Genomic DNA, 23,476 nt, shown 5'->3' with positions numbered 1-23,476 from the left:
CAGATGTTTCCACAGTTTTCTAGAAGAACTGATTACATTACAGAGGACATTACTTTCACCCACCCTTATCACTTTGCTGCTATAATTCTCTTAGTTATGGAAATCCTTTTTAGAGGGACAGATGAGCATGAAGAAGGTGAAGGATTGAAGATGGATGAAAAGGACTTACCAGATCAACCACGTTCATTCAGGATAACTTTCTGCTTCATGCACTTCCTCACCATTTGTTTTATGCTCCTGTTGAAGTCAGCTATGTGATGAGGCCTAAAGCTAACTCTCTCTTAGAAAGGCCTTTGGCCATACATACAGTTTTTCTGACTTGGACTGAACCTTTAGTAACAATACCAGCAATAACAGTTTAACCCTCAAACTCACTTTAATCACATTTATGTGACTCTGGGTACAATTTCCTTAAGATTGAATTTAGAAAAAATGTATTTAAAAACTTGTGGGTTTCAAATATGTTTTATGTTGGTTTAGAACAAATTCATTAAGTACTTTGGATTTACTAATACAGAGCCAGAATTTGTGAAAAAGTACTGTATAAAAACCACCAGAAGTACTGAAAAGTTTTGGGTGTACTTCTAATGAAAATTTTAGTTCATTTGAAGATTTATGTTGTGATTGTTTCATAGAAGGAAACCAGTAGAAATGTTATCTGAGAGCGGTAGCTTTGAGATGTAACAAACCAGCACCCTACCCAGGGATTCAAAAGTGTTCTGTGGTGGGCCCAGTCTGCCTGTAATTCAGAAAAGTAGGGAATGACCACCTGTAACAAAAATAAATTACTGTAATTTTAAACACTATAATTCTGGCAGCATTTAAGAAGATGATGTGATTCTTGCTCCAGTTCTGACCAGCATTCTTGCTCTGATGCCCACAGGTGTCTACCGTCATTATTCATTCCAAATAACGTTCCTCAGAATATTTTATATGGGTGAGTCATGAGTGGTTGTGCAACCCTCCACATAATCAGTTTATATTTTATTTGTGTGGATTTAACTGGACTACAGTAATATAGCTGTTAAAATGATATTCAAAAAACACTGTCTATCACACCATTCAAGCTGTAAAAGTCAAGCTTCGTGATAACTCCTGAAAGGTTTTGCTTCACAATCATCCCTCGTCTGCAGTTATCCCTGTTGCTTAGGCACCTTTTTTTATCACACTTTTTCCTTCCACTCAATTTTCCATTTTTTTTATGGCTTGTAATTTCATGCTGTTTTTACAATCATTTTGCCCTTGTGTTCAACATAAAGTCAAAGACTCCAAAGTGCTCACAAACCTAACTGGTCACTGTTGAAACCACAAACCTAAAGCTGAAACTTGACAAAAATAAAGCGCTGTAGTCATTATCTCTCTTTGTGATTTGACAAACGACTCAACAGATTTACTAAGAAGCCAATACTTGTGAAACAATGACAAAAAATGCCTTATGAATAGTTTTATTGATGCGCAACAAAAGCTAAAAGTAACCATCGCATTCTACATTTATAACACCATTCCAGCACACTCCCATTTGTGTTTCTGCATTCTGCCACAAGGCTGCTTCTGAAGGTCCAAAATAACAGCACACAAAGCTGCAGCACCTGATCTGTGTGGTCCTGTTGCTAAAATAATCACCCAAATCCAGGGCTTCCAAAGGATGGCAATCCCCAGTGATGCTTGTCTACAATCCGTCAAATTCACAATGCCCCCGGGACAGTGGTGTTCCTAAAAATAATGCTAAGCTGGTTCTTAGGCACACTTGGCATTCTTCTAAAAATAGAAACCCAAATTGACCGAAGGTATTCAAACTAACCTGAAATAATGGTAACATATCACTTGCTTTTCTATTGTACCGTGTTTTTCCTGTTCTCTGTTTATCAAATGCATCTCAACGTCATGTCTATCATGTTTAAGAAAACTTCATTCCAGTCAAGCTTTCTGATTGGTTTAGGATAGATCAGTGTTGTCTAAAGATGAGAAAGCAGGTTTCTTGTATAAATGTGAAAACGTGACTATCTGGTGTATTTATGTACATATAACAGGCAATATGGAGCATTATCCTGGTGGACGTGGCCACCAACAGATGGGCTACTAAGTGACAATAGTTGTGGGGTATAGATGATGCCTATCTGGTACTTATCTGGTAAAAGAACCAACGAGAATTAACAAAATACCCGCCACCATTTAACCAACAGCAGCCTAAACCATAGATCGAAGCTGTCATCTTGTTGAAGCCTAATTCTGACCCTACTTCCTTAATGTTGTAGCTAAAACCCAGACTCATCTGACCAGGCTGCGTTTTTCCAATCTCTTTTGTTGAGGCTCTCCGAGCCTCAGTGTCCTGTTCTTATTAACAGGAGTTAAGACCTGGTGTGGTCTTCAGCTGCTCACAGTATGGTACCCTGCATACGTCAGTTGTTGCTTTTCTATCACCTCAACCCAGTCTGCCCATTCTAATCCACAGAACTGTTGCTTTACTGGATAGTTTCTATTTTTTAGATAATTTTCTCTAAACCTCAGAGATGGTTGTGTGTAAAAATCCCAATGGATCATCAGTTCCAGAAACGCTCAGACCGGCCCATATGCCACATTTAAAATCACTTAAATCCTCTTCCGTCTCCATTCTTATCTTCAGTTTTAACTTTCAGTCGACTTCACCCCGTCTAGATGCCTAAATGCACAGAGTTGCTGCTATATGATGGCTGATTCATTATCTGTGTTAAAACGTGATTGAGCAGATCTACCTAATAAAGTGCATATACAAAAATAATTAACGTCAATTTAAAAAGAGCAAAAGCATAGCTATAATATAAGGTCAGCTTTTTGTATCACACAAAGTGTTTGATTTGCTTCCTGAAGAACTTTGATGTGACAGATCCAATTCACCACATTGCATGTTCTACAGGTTCCAACACAAACCCTAAGTATGATTCTCCTACTACCGTGCTTGCTTGGTGAATACACTGCATTTAACTTTTTAATTATGTTTTTCTGTTCTTTAGGGACACCTTAGACTGCCTTCATACAGCCACTGCAACATATTAGGCTGAAAAGTATTGTGGCTGGCACCTGAACTCAAAAGACATTTTACACTAAAAGTAACAACATAGTATTTACTCACAAATGGAGACACAAGCAGAAACAGAATCTCCACTTGGTTGTTGTAATTAAGTTTTACAGCCCTGCTAGCTGCTGCAGGAAGTTAGAAGAGTAGCTGTATTTTCATCAATATATGTTTTCTTTAATCCATCCATCCTATTGCAACGTTCACCTTCAGCCCTGTCTATTCCGACAGATCATTTTGATCTAAATGAACAGCCTATCTGATATGAGATTTGACTACAGTGACATTGTCCTTGGATGGGCATCATTAATCTTAGCTGAGGATGATCTCATGTAGGCAATGTTGAGGAAACATCACAGTGTCATAAGGTGGGTTTTTGATGAACCAAAATGCAGGGAAGAACTCCTGAAGCTCGAGGCTTTCAGGTAAGATGGCCAGACACAGACAGGGTTGCCAACACACGAGATCGCACATACACATAACATAAGGAACCAGCGGGAAACAACGGAAACAAACAGGCTTAAATACAAAACTGAACAGCAGGGGAAACCAATGACAAAGGTGACAAGACAATCAGGGGAAAACACAGAACAGGTGTGGGCTTGGGGTGCAGGGAGACAGAAAACAAAAGACTAGACCAGGTAATTAAACAAAAACTCAAGAACTCAAAACACAAACAGGAATGACACATAGGCAATGAACCTCATTCCTCTGAACCTGGTGTCGAAGGGTCATCTGGTAACTGGACTATTATTTCTGCAAAAGTTCTGATGACCTTTATCCATAAAGTCTGAATTTGTGGACGTTTCCATACAACATGCAAAAATGAGCCAAGATATCAGAGATAGAATAAGCTGAATGGATTCTACTTGATTCTCTATGTAATCCAGGTTGGTTTAGAAAGACTGCTTCTTTTATTAAATGAAATCATCATTTGACAACTGTACTTTAAATTTACTCTGGTTATCTTTGTCTGATATGAACATTTGTTTAATGATATGAAACATTTAAGTGTGACAAAAATATTTGACAGAATACAGATAAATACCAAAGAAACCTTAAACAAACACAATATCAGACTCTATATCTCCCTAACTGCGATTTTTCTCCAAAGCCAATGTTCATTCAACAAATAAATCAACGTGTTATTAAACAGAATGTCAGTGAATCTGTAACTTTATTCCTGCTGTGAAGTCAGGCAGGATTACAGGAAGCATGCCGCACACAGCGCAGGGGACCAAACATATAACTAAATGCTCTTATCGGTGGCCTTCAGTGGAGCACAGTGGGCATTCTTTCCACTGATACAGTATTGTCATCACATGAGGTCTATAAAAAGACTCCCTATTCTCAACAGCAGCTTTAAAAAACAGCAAGCAATACTGGATTAAAATAGGTCCCTGCAAAAACACTTTCATGGTCTGGATTTATTTTGATTTACCTGCATATATTACAAACACGCTCTTTAAAAATGCTTTAACTGATCATGATGATTCAATGTAGCTGAAGATCAGTTCTGACAAAAGAGAGTATTAAGCCTGACAATCAACTGTTCTAAGTGGTACCAGTCAGCCATTCCAACCTGAGACCTGTTGATATCAAGTACTGGATGATTTTAAATCTGTATTTAATCCAAATAATATAATCTATACACTATAATGCTTCTTTTTCTCAGTTGCACTGAAATCTAAATGCAAATCTGAAATCTGGACCACATTAACAGCTCAACCCCCTGCAGAAACCTTTTTTCAGTGTCCAAAGTAGACCCCTGTCAATAATACATCTATACATCCACTTATTCCAGATCAGATCTTGGGACGCTCTCCCCAGTGGCACGCTCCAGCTCATTTTGGAGGATCTGAAGGTGTTTCCAGGTCAGAAGCAAGTCAAGGGTCTGCCTTTGGGTCTTCTCCCACTTAGACATTCCCAGAAAACCTCCAGAATCAGGCATCCAGATCAGATGCCCAAACTGCTAGTGCTACTTCGTTTCAATAATCAGGAGCTGCAGGTCTACTTAGAGCTCAGCCCAGATGACAGAGCTTCGCGTTACACCACTTGTGTCTGCGATCTTGGTGTTTCGCTCGTGATCCACATGTCAAGATCATAGTGAAGAAAGAGCTTCACCTTTTGGCTCAGCTTTCTTCACTAGCAGCTACCATCTACCATCAGGCAAGCGGCTAAAATTGTCTTTCTGTCTCTCGCACCATTGAACCATACCTCATGAAGACATCAAGATTTACTCCTCATCTTGAGGCGGAAAAGAGACCAAAATAGAGGTCCTCCTTTTTGCAATTTAACACCATGGCGTCAGATAAGGTTATTATAGTGGGGGATTTTAACATTCATGTTGACACTGAAAGTGATAGCCTAAATATAGCCATTAATGCTATCTTAGACTCAATTGGCTTTGCTCAAAACATTAACAAACCTACCCACCTTTGTCTTCATTCTTTGGACCTTGTGCTGACATATGGCATTGAATGTAAAGACATAACAATATTTTCTCATAACCCTGTCCTGTCTGACCATTTGTTAATAACCTTTGAGTTTAATTTAACCGAGTACTCCCCACCTGAAAGAAAATTTCATTATAGTAGATCATCATCAGACAATGCTGTAACAACCTTTAAAGAATCTGTTCCACTTTTAATCTTCTCATTGTCACAGAAAAACACAGTGGAGGGCAATAATTTTGTTTCTTCCCCTTCACAAATTGATTCTTTTGTTCATAGTGTTACTTCATCATTGCGTGGTGCATTAGACAATGCAGCCCCCTTGAAAAGAAGGTAATTATTCAAAGGAGGCTAGCTCCCTGGTTTAATTCAGAGCTGCGTACTTTAAAGCACAATGTTACAAAATTGGAGAGAAAATGGCACTCTACACATCTAGAGGATTCCTACTTAATCTGGAAAAACAGCCTACTGTTGTATAAAAAGACACTTCACCAAGCCAGAAGAGCTTATTTCTTATCATTAATAGAAGAGAACAAGAATAATCCGAGGTTTCTCTTTAGTACAGTTGCTAAACTTACACAGAGTCATAGCTCTGTTGAGCCATCCATTCCCTTAGCTCTTAGCAGACTTTATGGGATTCTTCTTAAATAAAATTGATTCTATTAAAAAGAAAATCTTTTAAATACTCCCGAAGATGATTACTTCATCCTCAGCAAGTGAGACAACATTGGAAATAACTGTAGAACCTGATTTGTTTGGACTGTTTTGATCCTGTGGAGCTTCCTGAGTTATCAGAAATATTACTTTCATCTAAACCTTCAAATTGTATGTTAGACCCAATCCCAACCAAATTATTTAAGGAAGTGTTCCTGCTGATTACCAGCCCCATTTTACGTATGATTAACCTACCCTTAGTAAATGAATATGTACCACAGGGTTTTAAGTTAGCTGTAATTAAACCTTTACTTAAGAAACCTTCACTTGATCGAGATGACTTAAAAAATTACAGACCTATATCCAATCTTCCATTCTTATCTAAAATTGTTGAGAAAATAGTTGCTAATCAAATGTGTGAGCATTTACACAGCAGTGACCTGTTTGAAGAGTTTCAGTCAGGTTTCAGAGCTCATCATAGCACTGAAACAGCTCTGCTGAAAGTCACTAATGATATTCTTATGGCCTCAGATAATGGACTTATGTCTGTACTAGTCCTCTTAGATCTCAGTGCTGCATTTGATACAGTCGATCACAATATTCTCTTAGAAAGGCTGGAATATGCTGTAGGGATCAGGGGAACAGCGCTAGGCTGGTTTAAATCTTATTTGTCTGACAGATTCCAGTTTGTTCATGTAAATGATAAATCATCTTTAAACTCCAGGGTTAATTGTGGAGTACCACAGGGTTCAGTACTTGGGCCAATTCTCTTTACTATATATGCTTCCAATAGGTAAAATTATCAGGCAGCATTGGATAAATTTTCACTGTTACGCTGATGATACTCAGCTTTACTTATCCATGAATCCTGATGAGCCCAACCAGTTAGATAGACTACAAGCAAGTCTTGAAGATATAAAAACTTGGATGAATTTAAATTTTTTGCTTCTAAATTCAGACAAGACCAAAGTTGTTGTCTTTGGACCGGAGTCTTTAAAAAAGAAACTGCTTAGTCAATCACTTAATCTGGATGACATTAAAATGACCTCCGGTAATAAAGTAAAAAACCTTGGTGTTATTTTTGACCAGGACATGTCATTTAAATCCCATATTAAGCAAGTTTCTAGGATTTCCTTCTTTCACTTCCGGAACATTGCCAAAATTAGAAATATCCTATCCAGGAGTGATGCTGAAAAACTAGTCCATGCATTTGTTACTTCAAGGCTGGACTATTGTAATTCTTTACTATCAGGATGTCCACAAAATGCAGTTAAAAGCCTTCAGCTGATTCAAAATGCTGCAGCAAGAGTTCTGATGAAAATTAAAAAGAGAGATCATATTTCTCCTATTTTAGCTTCCCTTCATTGGCTCCCTGTTAAATTTAGAATAGAATTTAAAATTCTCCTCCTCACATACAGTACAGACCAAATGTTTGGACACACCTTCTCATTCAAAGAGTTTTCTTTATTTTCATGACTATGAATATTGTAGCTTCACACTGAAGGTATCAAAACTATGAATTAACACATGTGGAATTATATACTGAACAAAAAAGTGTGAAACAACTGAAAATATGTCTTATATTCTAGGTTCTTCAAAGTAGCCACCTTTTGCTTTGATTACTGCTCTGCACACTCTTGGCATTCTGTTGATGAGCTTCAAGAGGAAATGGTTTTCACTTCACAGGTTTAACCCTGTCAGGTTTAATAAGTGGGATTTCAAGCCTTATAAATGGGGTTGGGACCATCAGTTGTGTTGTGCAGGAGGTGGATACACTACACAGCTGATAGTCCTACTGAATAGACTGTTAGAATTTGTATTATGGCAAGAAAAAAGCAGCTAAGTAAAGAAAAACGAGTGGCCATCATTACTTTAAGAAATGAAGAACAGTCAGTCCGAACACATGGGAAAACTTTGAAAGTGTCCCCAAGTGCAGTCGCAAAAACCATCAAGCGCTACAAAGCAACTGGCTCACATGAGGACCGCCCCAGGAAAGGAAGACCAAGAGTCACCTCTGCTGCGGACGATAAGTTCATCCGAGTCACCAGTCTCAGAAATCGCAGGTTAACAGCAGCTCAGATTAGAGAACAGGTCAATGCCACACAGAGTTCTAGCAGCAGACACATCTCTAGAACAACTGTTAAGAGGAGACTGTGTGAATCAGGTCTTCATGGTAAAATAGCTGCTAGGAAACCACTGCTGAGGACAGGCAACAAGCAGAAGAGACTTGTTTGGGCTAAAGAACACAAGGAATGGACATTAGACCAGTGGAAATCTGTGCTTTGGTCTGATGAGTCCAAGTTTGAGATCTTTGGTTCCAACCACCGTGTCTTTGTGCGGCGCAGAAGAGTTGAACGGATGGACTCTACATGCCTGGTTCCCACCGTGAAGCATGGAGGAGGAGGTGTGATGGTGTGGGGGTGCTTTGCTGGTGACACTGTTGGGGATTTATTCAAAATTGAAGGCATACTGAACCAGCATGGCTACCACAGCATCTTGCAGCAGCATGCTATTCCATCCGGTTTGTGTTTAGTTGGACTATCATTTATTTTTCAACAGGACAATAACCCCAAACACTCCTCCAGGCTGTGTAAGGGCTATTTGACCAAGAAGGAGAGTGATGGGGTGCTGTGTCAAGATGACCTGGCCTCCACAGTCACCGGACCTGAACCCAATTGAGATGGTTTGGGGTGAGCTGAACCGCAGAGTGAAGGCAAAAGGGCCAACAAGTGCTAAGCATCTCTGGGAACTCCTTCAAGACTGTTGGAAAACCATTTCAGGTGAAGCTCATCAACAGAATGCTAAGAGTGTGCGGAGCAGTAATCAAAGCAAAAGGTGGCTACTTTGAAGAACCTAGAATATAAGACATATTTTCAGTTGTTTCACACTTTTTTGTTCAGTATATAATTCCACATGTGTTAATTCATAGTTTTGATACCTTCAGTGTGAAGCTACAATATTCATAGTCATGAAAATAAAGAAAACTCTTTGAATGAGAAGGTGTGTCCAAACTTTTGGTCTGCACTGTATAAAGCCCTTAATGATCTAGCTCCATCCTACATCAGAGATCTGATTGTTCCATATGTACCTAACAGAGCACTTCATTCTCAGACTGGAGGTTTACTGGTGGTTCCTAGAGTCTCTATAAGTAGAATGGGAGGCAGATCCTTTAGTTATCGAGCTCCTCTCCTGTGGAACCAGCTCCCGGTTTTGGTCCATGAGGCGGACACCCTGTCTACCTTTAAGGCTAGGCTTAATTTTCCTTTTTGATAAAGCTTATAGTTAAAGTGGCTTAGTCTATCCTGAGCTATCTTCCTTATTTTTTACCTCCGCCTTCCTCCCTCCCTGTTGGATGGAGTAAGGGGGAGTCAGGTTTAGCCTAAACCGGCTCAGTTATGGTTGCAAACACACCCTCCATTTCTGCTACCTGTATGACCCCTTCTCTTTTCCAATGGTTATAATCAGTCTGACAGAGGGAGGTATCCCGATCCTTTTGGTTTTTAGTATAACAATGGCCATCATTGGGCTCTAGATGGACAAACTTTATCCGTTTATTATTTTACTTAGTGCCGCTACATGTGGCCCATTCTGGGGTGGCCGGGCTCTGGCAATCGGTGGTTTGGTCTGGCCTCCCTGGCGGCCCTGCGCCGTTTCGGGCCCTTTGTGGGGTGCCTTGAGATGACATTGTTGTAAATAAGCGGTATATGAATAAATAAACTGAAACCGAAACTATCTGTGTAGTTATGTTGCTATAGGCTTAGGCCTCTGGAGGACATAATGACCACTTTCACCCTCTTCGCTACGTTCTCACACTACTCTCCAATTTTGCATTATTTGCTGTTATTTCAGTTTTTAACTTTATGTTCTCTCTCTTTTCTCTTCCTAGAAGCTACACCTGGCCTGACTCTGTGTCTACCTGTGAAACCTATCTGGAGAGGGGCATTGTCCGAGCTTCTGCTGGCAACAACTTAATGCTCACCCTCTACCGATGATCCACATAGCCCTGTCTTTCAGTGTTTAACCCTTTCTCTCTCCTAGACATGGAAATTGACTGAGCGTTTACTGTGACTAACTCTATGTGCTCTCTTTCAGATTCTAACCTTGAAAACTGGCTCAGAGTTTATCTGTTCTTTCTTTCTAGATGAAACGACTAAAGGAGCTACATCCATTAACATTTACTTTTCCTTCCCATAGAAAGTATTCCTGGATCAGTGCTTCTTTGTTCTCTTTGTGTCTCTGCTCTGTTCTTTCTCTCAAAGCCCCAGTCGGTCATGGCAGATGGCCGCTCATACTGAGCCTGGTTCTGCTGGAGGTTTCTTCCTGTTAAAAGAGAGTTTTTCCTCTCCACTGTCGCTACATGCATGCTCAGTATGAGGGATTGCTGCAAAGTCAACGCCAGTGACTGTCCACTGTCTCTACATGCTCATCCAGGAGGAGTGAATGCTGCAAGTCTCTGACTGGATGCAATCTGCTGGGTTTCCTTAGATAGAAAAACTTTTTATCCAATTTGAATAAATAACTGAATCTGACTGCACTATTCAATGGTTAGGATTAATTGGAATGTATGAACCTGACTTTTGTGAGGTGACTTGAGATGACATGTGTTGTGAATTGGCGCTATATAAATAAACTGAAATTGAATTACATTGGAATGTTATTGGGGAATTTTACCTACTAGTCCCTCACCACTCTCTCTGAACTTTCTCTGCCATTGAGATCTTTATTAGTTGTGGGCTGTCCATCAGTGGCCTGATATGTTATTGGAAGCAAAATTTCATTGCAAGGCACTTGAATTAGTCTAGCCTTCCAAATATTGGATCCAAGTAGTCCTTTGCGACTGTGCACATATAGACATGACAATTACGATTGTGATTGTATAAATTGTGCAGCCACATAGTATGCAGTATTATTCTGGTTGTTAGTATGTGCATATGAAGGTCAGAACCTTACGTTTCCCAACAGAAAACTGACCAAAGCATCGCAGCCTATGAGCATGTTGCTTGTTTACCAGTTTTCTTTCCTTGGACTACTTTTGTAAGCCATGACCCCTGCATTCTGGGAATATGTATCAAAAGGTGCAGAGATGATGACATCCATCCATTGTCTATTTCTGCTTGTCCTTGTAGGGTTGCAGGGGGGCTGGTGGCTGTCTCCATTGGCCATTCTGGACGGATCAGAAATCCATCACAGGATATAAAGACATATCATTTGCCGTCACAGTCCAGCTATCCTCACATAAAACCATTTTTTTCATTATCTTTGATATAAGTGCCAATATAGGTTTTTTTTTAATTTACTTTTTTTTGGTCGTAATGTTATGGCTCTACAATTATACGTACCATCAATTATAGGATTTGGGTTAATATTTATAATTAACTGAACAGCTTGTGCCTTAAAGATAGCATATCCCTTGGAAGCCTTTGGTTTGCAGTTTTTTTGTTGATGAAGGATCTTTCTGTTCATCATAGCTGATTCAAGATGGAGAGCAATGCGGTTTGACGTAACACACATTAAATATCAAATTTATTGCTGTTATTCAGAGCAATTTGAAGGGCTCTGATTGGCTGGATGATGGGGTGTCTAAAGGGCTGGTGGGGTGTCTTTGACTTATGTTTGGTACAAGTTGGACTGGAGCAGTGGAAAAATATCTGATCTATTTATAAAGGCCCATTTAACAGAAATGGGTCATCTGTGGCCACCACAGGAACACAGCTGACATGTCAACCCTGAGCAAACACATCACAGATTAGGTTTGTATCAATACCTCTCTGCTTGTTCTTTTTACATAATGCCACAAACAAAAGTAAAGTTTTGTCTTCATGTCTTAAGCATTGAACAGATGGTTGCAGAAACCTACCTGGAGATAAATCCAACTGCACACTTTCACAAACCTGCAAACCTGTGGAGGAGGGAAAAAAATGCTCCAATTCCTCAAACGCAGTTCTAAAACACCAACACACTGATGAAAAGTGACAACCCAAGAATTACTGATAGACTTGAGAAGATATAAAAAGGCTTGTTTACATCTGTCTTCACCATAAACCCATCCAATTCAAATGCAGAGCCCGACAGGCTGCTTCACATCTTTTTACCACACTGATGATGTGGTGGAAAGGAAAAGGAAAAGGAACACTTCAGAACCAACGGATCTCTCACTATTGAAGGTGCTGCATTTTTGTTTCATGCTACTTCACACATTCACCACTTTAATGTTAATTTGGGGTTTGTGCAGCGCTTCATTATTACCTGGAGAATATGGGCGATCGTTTTTAATATTTTAACTACATACATAGGTAATACAGGTCCTTCTCAAAATATTAGCATATTGTGATAAAGTTCATTATTTTCCATAATGTCATGATGAAAATTTAACATTCATATATTTTAGATTCATTGCACACTAACTGAAATATTTCAGGTCTTTTATTGTCTTAATACGGATGATTTTGGCATACAGCTCATGAAAACCCAAAATTCCTATCTCACAAAATTAGCATATTTCATTTGACCAATAAAAGAAAATGTTTTTAATACAAAAAACGTCAACCTTCAAATAATCATGTACAGTTATGCACTCAATACTTGGTCGGGAATCCTTTTGCAGAAATGACTGCTTCAATGCGGCGTGGCATGGAGGCAATCTGCCTGTGGCACTGCTGAGGTCTTATGGAGGCCCAGGATGCTTCGATAGCGGCCTTTAGCTCATCCAGAGTGTTGGGTCTTGACTCTCTCAACGTTCTCTTCACAATATCCCACAGATTCTCTATGGGGTTCAGGTCAGGAGAGTTGGCAGGCCAATTGAGCACAGTGATACCATGGTCAGTAAACCATTTACCAGTGGTTTTGGCACTGTGAGCAGTTGCCAGGTCATGCTGAAAAATTAAATCTTCATCTCCATAAAGCTTTTCACCAGATGGAAGCATGAAGTGCTCCAAAATCTCCTGATAGCTAGCTGCATTGACCCTGCCCTTGATAAAACACAGTGGACCAACACCAGCAGCTGACACGGCACCCCAGACCATCACTGACTGTGGGTACTTGACACTGGACTTCTGGCATTTTGGCATTTCCGTCTCCCCAGTCTTCCTCCAGACTCTGGCACCTTGATTTCCGAATGACAACGAAAAAAGTACTTTGGACCACTGAGCAACAGTCAAGTGCTGCTTCTCTGTAGCCCAGTTCAGGCGCTTCTGCCGCTGTTTCTGGTTCAAAAGTGGCTTGACCTGGGGAATGCGGCACCTGTAGCCCATTTCTTGCACACGCCTGTGCACGGTGGCTCTGGATGTTTCTACTCCAGACTCAATCCACTGCTTCCGCAGGTCCCCCAAGGTCTGGAATCGGCCCTTCTCCACAATCTTCCTCAGGGTCCAGTCACCTCTTCTCGTTGTGCAGCGTTTTCTGCCACACTTTTTCCTTCCCACAGACTTCCCACTGAGGTGCCTTGATACAGCACTCTGGAAACAGCCTATTTGTTCAGAAATGTCTTTCTGTGTCTTACCCTCTTGCTTGAGGGTGTCAATAGTGGCCTTCTGGTCAGCAGTCAGGTCGGCAGTCTTACCCATGATTGGGGTTTTGAGTGATGAACCAGGCTGGGAGTTTTAAAGGCCTCAGGAATCTTTTGCAGGTGTTTAGAGTTAACTCGTTGATTCAGATGATTAGGTTCATAGCTCGTTTAGAGACCCTTTTAATGATATGCTAATTTTGTGAGATAGGAATTTTGGGTTTTCATGAGCTGTATTCCGAAATCATCCGTATTAAGACAATAAAAGACCTGAAATATTTCAGTTAGTGTGCAATGAATCTAAAATATATGAATGTTGAATTTTCATCATGACATTATGGAAAATAATGAACTTTATCACAATATGCTAATATTTTGAGAAGGACCTGTATAACAGCGCCACCCTTAGGAAAAACTCACAAACTGTATTGGTATTTAGGATAAAGTGAAAATCTTGAACTTCATATATGGGTATTAGAGAAGTAGAGATTTTAGATTTTAATTTGTAAAAAAGATTGAAAAAAAGCATCATTTTCCTTCAACTTGATAATATTGCAACACTTTATGCTGATCTGTCTCACAAAATCCCAATAAAAGGCATTTAAGTTTGTGATTGCAGTGTGACAAAATACTATCAATGCTCTGTATTTTTACTTATCGACAAAAAAGCAAAAACGTGTCAAATAATCCCACTGCTCACCTCGTTCAAGGTGCAAAACCACAAGCGATCACATCTAGCTGTTGCTTGCAGGGCTACAAACATGTCCTTTCTTGTTGATGTTGTAACACTGCATATTGAGACAGAAAAACGTCAAGTTACAGTTTTAGCTTCGTATCTGCAACCTCTCAGATACTGTGAGGTATAAGGTGGGTTCAACTGACTGAACTATCAAATGTAACCCTTTTGCTCATCTGTGCGTTGCAGATTTTTAACAGATATTTTGAATTTTTGGCAACAATAAGGAAAGCTAGTAACAAAATATGGAAAGTTTCATATGGAAACATTTGTGCCAAGAGAGCACTTACTTAACTCCATGTGATTTAATCAATGCATCATTTTAAGGTCAAAAGGTTCATGCTAATGCCACCTAAAGATGCTTGCTGCAGGTAACAGTTGTGATTTTCTTCACTGTAAAATTAAAACCATGAGGACGTGTGCAGTGAAAAACCAGCCCCAATTGCCAGCCGTATGCTTCAAGACAGGAAATAACCTCAATGTTGGAAGGTTCAATTCATGTCAAAGCGATGAGGGCGATGAAGAAGATGGCTTCGGTCTCTGCTGTTTCTTTGTTTTTGGTCTGCTGCTTTGCCGTCGTGTCCAAAGGTATATAATATTGTATTTTGGTGGATTTTATGAGAATTTAAAGGGGCAGTCAGACAACTATGAATGCTGTATTTTGCTCTATATTTCTCTGATTTCATTATGCTTTCAGCTCCACATATTTGTTCTGTTGCATTTCTAAAACGCCACATTTTCTTTGTGTACTCATTTCTATAATGTCTTTAACCTCTTTGATCAAGTAAGTAGAAATTAAAGCAGTCCTCAAAGTTTAAGGTAACCTTTAACACATTTTGAACACATCTATTTCCTGTGAGTTGACGTGGTGTTCAGGTTGATAAATCCACCGCAGACAGGTGTACGGGTCAAGAGCCGCCATTTAGCTACAGATGAAGCTTTTGTCTGGTCACACACCCCTGTTTTTTGTGCAGTAAATTATTGACAGCATGACGAATAATTGCAAAATATTTTACACCTTTAATGTGATATATGTTCTGCACAATTTTACTGAGAAACACACAAATCAGTTAGTGGGAAAAATAACAGTTATAAGTTACATTTACTTGAGTAAACGTATTGAAGAATAATGAGATCTTTAAGTAGTTTAATGTATTTAACTTCTACTGAAGTAATAATATTTTGAAGTATCACCTCTCTTATTTGAGTACAATTTCTGGCTGCTCTCCCAACCACAAGTCCTTTCACTGAATGACGAGCAAATATGTTTGAACCAAAAACGCACCAGACGTCTGCACTTCTGGTTTCTAAACAAGCTTCATTGTTCTGATGGTAACTTCTGTCTGCTGAGACTGTTTGGAAATCAGGTGAACATACAGTAATCAGTAGATATTGTCACTGGATGTACGTTGCACATTATCCACTGAGTCACTGACTCCATGCAGTCTGCTGGGTTTCCTTAGATAGAAACATTTTAACCATCTTGAATAATACACTGAATTTGACTGCATTGTTTGATAACTAGGATCAACTGGAATGAATGTAGTTGACTTGGATTCTGTATGATTCGACTGAATTGATTTTGTAAAGTGCCTTGAAATATGTCATTATTCAAAGAACCAGAACATGCACATAATTGTATGTTTTGTCAGTATGATTGCATCATTATCCATAATTAAATTAGCTTAAACTTATTTCTTTACTCTTGACTTTTAGTGGAGTAATTCTTTCGCATGACTACTTTTTAGTTTTACTTGAGCAAACATTGAGGGAGAGCTCCACCCACGTCTGGTTGACCTTTGAGCGATGAGGTCCTTTCATTTTCTGTAACATCTCTGCAAACTGTTTAGTTGAAGGATGCAAAGCTCCTAGGTAATGAGATTCTCTGTAACTGATGGCTGGTTTGAATTTAAGAGGACTGAAAGCTGGACTTGACTCATAAGGTGCTTTAACAAAGTATTAGCTGTTTATATCTGATGTAGTTTTGAGTAAAATCATTTATTTATTTATTTTTTATTAATCATAGCAGCGTCTTGTTTTTCAGACTTGGTCGACTGTGATGTGAGTGAAACCTGTTGTTCTTACTTTTTTTATTGTTTCTGGTTTAAAGGTTGTGACCAGTTTGCTGCCATAGGCGGAAACGTCAGTGTTCCTCTGGGATACAAAATGAAATCTACTGATGCTCTGAAGTGGAGGTTTAAAGACGTAACAATATTTCATAAAAAACATGAAAATGTGTTCGTGAATAAAAGTGATGTTAATGCAAATGGATCCCTCAAACTGACAAATCTGAAGAAGGACCAAGCAGGAGTTTACATCCCTGAGGTTTATGATAAAGATGGAAAATCACAGACCACGAAGAGCACAAATGTATGTGTTTTAGGTGGGTAAAATGGTTCCTCTTTGAGTCAACAATAACCTCTACTTGATCTTTTTCTTTATCTATTTATTGAAGATCTCTAAATAATAAAGTTGAACGTATCAGTTATTAAAACAGCAGAACATCAACTCTACTGTTTAACCTGACGTCACTGTTTACCATTTATTTTGAATCTAATCAAACCTATTTAGACCCTGTGAAGAAGCCTACAATAAATGTAATATGCAGGGACCCAGATGTTATCTTTACCTGCAGTCATGATCAGGTGAGAACATTTCTTTTGTGTCTTTTTTTAAAAAGCAGCATATGAAGTTCTTTGGGACTTTTTCACATAACCATAAAGATATATTTTAGGGTTTTTAAAACTCCAAGTAGGTCTCAATGCTTATGTAAATGATGTTTTCAAGTAAGGAATAATTACCCTTTTTGATAAAATGCAGAACTGTAAAAAAGTATTGACCCGAATGACAGATTTATTGATTTCTGTTTATTGTCACCCCCAGAATCAATGTTATTTTTCATTTAAAGATAACCAGTAAAAGAAGAGCAGTTTTCAAATTATTATTTTATTTACTGAGGAAAAAAAGCTATCCAAATCAGACCTATGTGAAAAAGTATTCACTCCCTGACCTTACAGCTGGTTATTCCACCCTTTTACATCACTGTGGAGGAGTTTTGACCCACTCTTCTTTGCAGAATAGTTTTAATTGAGACACACTGGAGGGGGCTTGAGAATGAATGGACTCTTTAAGGTCATGCCACCGCATCTCAACTAGTGCACAACCCAATATGATGGCCGGGAATTCTTGCTCAGCATTTTCTGGTCGAGAACAGAATTCATGGTTCTATCAATTACTGCATGTTATCCAGGTCCTAAAGCAGCCCAAGACCATCACACTACCACCACCATGATAGACTACCTTTTTTTGTGTGTTAGTTTATTACTTTCTAGATTCTTGTGTTCATGTGTTGATTTATTTTCCTTTTAGGTCAGAGTTTCCCCAGGTTTTATTTAGTCTAGTTTCCTTTACCGCTCAGTTCCTTATGTCCCTGCCTTTCCTCTGCTCATTTGTTAAATTAGACACATTATCCTCAGTCTCCCCACAGCCTGTTCCACACCTGTGTTATGTTTCCCCTGATTACCTGTCTCCCTGTTTCATTGGTTCATACTCCATGTCCATCAGTATATTAGCTTCCTGGTTTTCATTGTTCCTCGCTGGTTCTTCTCGGCTACTCCCCAGTTATCGTCCCGAGTTCCTCCTAGTGGTTTGTTTTCTGTTTGCCTCCTGAACTTGTGCCCGTGGAATGACCTGCCTGTACTCTGAACTCTGCCTGCCTGTAAGTCTGTGTGCGATTGTAACATTAAACCTTAATCTACCCACCATGCGACCTCCTCGCCATGTTCTGCGCTCTGGTCATACCTCCAAACCCCCGACCCTGACATGGATGAGTTGTTGATGTGCTCTTGGACTGATTTTGGTAGGCATTCAGTCCTTGGAAGGTTCACCACTGTTTTATTTTTTCCCATTTTGGGATAATGGTTCTCACTGTGGTTGACTGAAGCCTTAGAAATGTTTTTTTTTTTACCTTTTCCAGTCTGATAAATGTCAGTGACTCTATTTCTCATCTGGTCTTAAATTCCCATCAGTTCTGTGCAGGATGTGTTGCTTTTCGAGATTTGTTAGCCTACTTCGTGATGTCAGACAGGTTCTTTTTAAGTACTTTCTTGATTCTACAGGTATGTCAGATCTGGGTTTGGCTAGTGAAATTTATCTTTGCTCTCCAGCAAAATGATTAATCGCAGTTTATTTATGATTTCATATTAGGGGCAATATTTTCACATTGGGTCGGATTGGTTTTGGTAGATTTTTTTGTTTTTATAAATGAAACTATAATTTTAAAAACCGCTTTTTGTATTTATTAAATTTATCTTTGTCTGATGCTAACATTTTCTTGATGAAAGGGGCAATTATTTTTTCACAATGCAGTAAATATAATTTTTTTTTGCCATTTATCTCCATGTCCATAAGGTGCAAACTGAAATAACAAAAATTAAAGAAAAATATTCTTCTTGATTGTTTAGAGTCTATCTTATCTTATAAACTAGAAACTGTTTTAAATAGTTTTACTTCTAGCGTCAGCATGTTCTTTGTGACTTTCTAATCTTTTTTTTATTATTCTTTTATTAGCAACCAGATGGTGCACGATACAAATGGTTCCAGAATGAGACGCTGATGATCAACAAAACAAAAATCTCATTGAAAAGAAAAAAAACAGAAAATAAAAACTTACTTTTTTCCTGTAAAGTTGAGAATGATATCAGTTCTGAAAAAAGTGACCCTTTGACTAATATCTGCTTTGGTAAGTATATGTGGCATCTACCACAACCATTACATTGGTGAGAAAATAATAAAAACAGGTCTTAAGAAAAAATTCTAGTTTTTATTTCTTTCCAAATTTGTTCAAAATTCATCAGCAGCTTGCTGCATTGTTTATCCTGACCTGATTTTTATAAATATAAAATGTTTTTGATCTAATCAAACCAACACAGACCCTGTGAAGAAGCCTGAAATAAATGCGACATGCAAGGACTCAGAGGTCATCTTTACCTGCTTTGCTGCTCAGGTGAGAACATTTTTTTCAATCTTTTTTTAAAATCAACTTTCTGGCCTTTTCTGGCCAACCTTAGAGATGTTTGAGGGTTCCTGAAAATCAGAGTAGGCATCTAATTATCATGAAGCCTCTGTGATGTTATTATAATTTTCCAGTAATAAGTAATTAACCCCATTAATTATTAATGCAAATATACGTTTTCATATATCTAGAGACCCCTTAGTTATTTAGAGCCCCCTTCTCATGTAATTCAAACTTCAGTTGAACCGAACTTGTTCTCCTGGTGACTTTTTAACCACTTTTTAATGTGCTTTTTTATTCCTGCAGCAGCCTGATGATGCACAGTACAAATGGTTCCTAAATGGGAATGAGATCAGCAATGAAACAAAAATCTCTCTGATAAGAACAACTGCAGAGAGTAAAAACCTGACTTTCTCCTGTGAAGTTTACAATGAGGCTAGTTCTGAAAATAGTGACTCTTTGACTCACGCCTGTAAAAGCCCTAGTAAGTATATATGGCAATAACCACAGCCTTTCACTGTAAATGTAGACTAGCTAAATTAATAGCCTTATCTACATATATTAGCAATGAGAAAGCATATTTAAATGAGGCATTAGTTTTTAATTGTATGTTTTCTTTTTTAAGCTTTTCTAGGTCTCCCAGAGGAGTTGTTTGGAATAAGCATCTGGGGTTTTATTGTCAGTGGAGCAGGTATGTTTGTATGTGGTTTCACTGAAATACACTCAAATGAACCTTGACACAAGTAAACTTATAAATCATACAAATTTTTAAATCTGCAGCTCTGATTTTTTTCTTTGATGTGTTTTAGGTTTTCTTCTACTGCTGATCATTATTGTCGTTGGGTGTTGTCTCCGATGTAAAAAGAACAGAAGAGAGGATGGTAACATATTTATTCTACTGGTTTTTAGTTAATTAAGTTTAAAGTTAAAACTCTTCAAACAAAAGGCAAATGTCTTAGAAGCAGCTTCAGCTAATTTGATGACCTGTAATGCATCATCATCCAGTGCTTCCTTCAAATGTCTGAATTAGAAGCCCTGGAGTACCCCAAGGCTCGCTGCTAGGTCCTCTTTTATTGTATGGTCACATTATTTGCTAAATTTAAATATAAAAATGACCAATTTATCATTTTTATTTATGCTTTGACAAGGAATTTAGAGATGTAGTAATTTCAGCCTATAGAAATATTTTTTACTCTCATATTTAATTGTTGTTCACAAACAAACTGAAGGTTTCTAAGTTTTATTTGCTAGATTAAAACAAAAGTCAGTATTTGGACTTCAGAAGAGTAGTAATAGAAGGCTAAAAAATATTCAAATGTCCAAAGTGTATGGGAGATCAATTTAAGCAAGTAATGTTAGAAAATAAAAAATAAATAAATAAATTTAACTCCATAAAAAGATTTAGTAAATATTGAAATTAAAAGCACATTTGCCTCGCTTAATATTTATTACATGTTCTTCCTGTTTTTTTTTTTTTTTTACTGTAATTACATGTTTTTATGGAAAGGGTGTCTTCCTGAAACATCTGACTAATTATTGTCAAGACCTACGACCCTTCTATAATCTCACTATGAGTCACACAATAACTTCTCAGGTGCAATGAATTATAGTTGATCAAAGTTCAAACTATTCATATTTATTCAGTAAGAGGTAGAAAACCAAACATCAAAGCTATGCTCTACCCCACACAAAGGTTTGACTGCTGAGTAATGCTGGTTGGTGTTTTCTAAACAGATGATGAGGAGCTTCAATACCGACCAGCAAGTGAATCATCACCATCATATTGCTCCGCCTGATCATCTTCCTCTTCATCAGCAACACCATTATCACCACCACCAGCAGCTGGCCTCTGAAGCTGCACCGCTTTACATATAAGTACAGTTAAAACCAGATATTTACATACACGGTATAAAAAGACACAACCTTTTGTTTCACTATCAGGCTTGTCCTGTTTAAGGTTAGTTTATATTACCAAAATTATTTCTATTTACATACATACATTTCCCTAATATCTTGTTGAATTACTTTTTAAACAGAAGTTTTGGCCCATTCCTCCTAACAGAACTGGTGTAACTGGGTCAGATTTGTCGGCTTTTGCTTACACACACCTTTTCAGCTGTGCCCACAAATCTTCTCTGGGACTGAAATCAGGTTTTTGTGATGACCACTCGTAAACATTAACTTTGTTGTCCTTAAGACACATTGTAATTAATTTGTCTGCATGGTTATGGTGTGTTTTCATTTTGATCTGTTTTCATCCAAGGTTTAATTTGCTGATGGTTTGAGATGTTGTTTCAATATTTCCTCATAATCTTCTTTCCTTATGATAACATCTATTTTGTGAAGTGCACCAGTCCCTCCTGCAGCAACACACCAAACAACTAAACTTTGGTTTGGTCAGACCACAGGACATGTCTCCATGAAATACACTATGTGTCCCTGAGGGCATTAATTAGAAAACCTTGCTGTTTTGTTGTTGCTTTTGGAGTAATGCCTTCTTCCTTACTGGTTGGCCTTTCAGCCCATGTTTTTGCTTCTGGAGCTGATTCTTGTATTTTGCACCAAAACCCGTTCCTGTTTGAGACACAGAGCCTGTCCGCTTTGAACGGTATAATGGATGGACGTTCTCATGGTGTTTATAATTGAAATAATTGTTTGAACGATGAACGAGCACCTTTAGGTATCTAGCAATTGCACCCAGACTTGTGGAGGTCCTCAGTTCTCTTTCTAATATCTTGCCATATTTGATTTTTCCATGATGTCACACAAGGAATTAGTGTTTTTAAGGTGTTGCTTCAAAATACATCCACAGTTGTGCCTACTTTTTTAACTTAAATGTTGTGAATCAACCATTCAGAAACTGCAAGGAACAGTAAATTAGTGTCAGAAGGAGAGAAAGAAAGTGATCTGTCTTTTAGTAAAGTATACGTAATTATCTAGGTTTGAATTATGTACATATATATCAAAATGTATATTTTATTCCAAACATTATGCATGTATGTATTAGCTTAAGAACCACATTGTTAAGTCTCTTGTTGTCTGTTGAGACAGAACCAAGCACTGCATGGCAACATCTCATGACACGCTGAGCGCTTTTTCAAGCTTAGAATGACAAACCGGATCATATATCAAGCTTTTATTATACTTTCAAGATCTGGTCTAAGTATAAAACCTTAGTTGTATTTTTTTTTTTTTTTTGCAAGAAGTCAGGTTTTTACAATCTGGACTTGGTCAATAAATCATCAGCCTTTCTACAGGTCTTTCTTTGGACTTTTGCTGCTTTTTAACTTTTTTTTCAGTTTATGTCCCTCACAGCTTTATTGGAATTTTGGATGAAGTGATTTTATGTCTGCATTCAGCCAACAACTTAGCAAAGAATACATTTTAAATTGGATTTTTAGTTTCTGTGTTGCCAGCAGCCTGTCACTAAGATTTAAAATATGACAGTCTGATAGTCACTGGGACCTTGAGTTCCAAATAAAATGTTTTTATCTGAAATGAGGAGCTTTTACCACTGAGCCACAGTTCAGTCATGGCTTGAACACAAGGAATGCTACAGTTGTACTCCATGTCCTGGATACATCTGTGTAGCGGCTAGTAAAGCTCAGACTCCATCTGCGGTCCAAACCTTGAGAATCTCCCCAACCATGAATAAACTTTGCTTCTCAATCCTCTAAAAGCTACAGTTATCTCTGTTGTTTTTTGCAATTCTTCCTTCCACTCAACATTCCCTTGGTGAAAACCTAGTTCTGCAGCAGTGACATTTTGTTGCTTACCCTCCTTGTGGTGGGTGTTAGTGTCTGTCTGCTGTCGACACAGTCTGCAGTCTTCATAATTTTGTAGGCCATAACATAACATTTCTGTGTCAGCAATGTTTGTAATTAATTTTAGGTAACATTTTTCTGACCAAGTGGATTTTGGGTTTTCTTTAGCAGTAAGTCATAATTAGCAAACTTAATGTAAATAAACACGTGAAATATATCACTCTATATGAAATAATTTGATATTAAAAGTTTATTTTTTATGCTCAATTGCTGAAATAAACTTACTTTATAATGATATTGTA

The 23,476-nt window shown here is 38.2% G+C and overlaps 1 protein-coding gene across 3 annotated transcripts in view; it reads left to right on the top strand.

Moving 5' to 3' along the window:
• The window catches only part of LOC124861383 (T-cell surface antigen CD2-like), a 41,311-nt gene extending 17,835 nt beyond the window's left edge, over positions 1 to 23,476 (top strand). Inside the window, exons 1-9 of one of the 3 annotated variants that reach the window (XM_047355085.1) lie at positions 14,903 to 14,984; positions 16,507 to 16,779; positions 16,968 to 17,041; positions 18,966 to 19,137; positions 19,328 to 19,401; positions 19,717 to 19,894; positions 20,036 to 20,101; positions 20,220 to 20,291; positions 21,145 to 23,476. In XM_047355085.1, coding sequence (XP_047211041.1) covers positions 14,906 to 14,984; positions 16,507 to 16,779; positions 16,968 to 17,041; positions 18,966 to 19,137; positions 19,328 to 19,401; positions 19,717 to 19,894; positions 20,036 to 20,101; positions 20,220 to 20,291; positions 21,145 to 21,206 — 1,050 coding nt within the window. In that variant the 5' untranslated portion in view covers positions 14,903 to 14,905 and the 3' untranslated portion in view covers positions 21,207 to 23,476. Of the gene's footprint in view, positions 1 to 14,902; positions 14,985 to 16,506; positions 16,780 to 16,967; positions 17,042 to 18,965; positions 19,138 to 19,327; positions 19,402 to 19,716; positions 19,895 to 20,035; positions 20,102 to 20,219; positions 20,292 to 21,103 lie in introns of those variants that run through there. The other 2 variants (XM_047355087.1, XM_047355086.1) reach the window with 2 other exon arrangements.

Source organism: Girardinichthys multiradiatus, chromosome 24 (genome assembly GCF_021462225.1).
Source record: "Girardinichthys multiradiatus isolate DD_20200921_A chromosome 24, DD_fGirMul_XY1, whole genome shotgun sequence".
In the NCBI taxonomy this organism is placed as follows: Eukaryota; Metazoa; Chordata; class Actinopteri; order Cyprinodontiformes; family Goodeidae; genus Girardinichthys; species Girardinichthys multiradiatus.
This window is presented reverse-complemented; position numbering and strand designations above follow the sequence as displayed.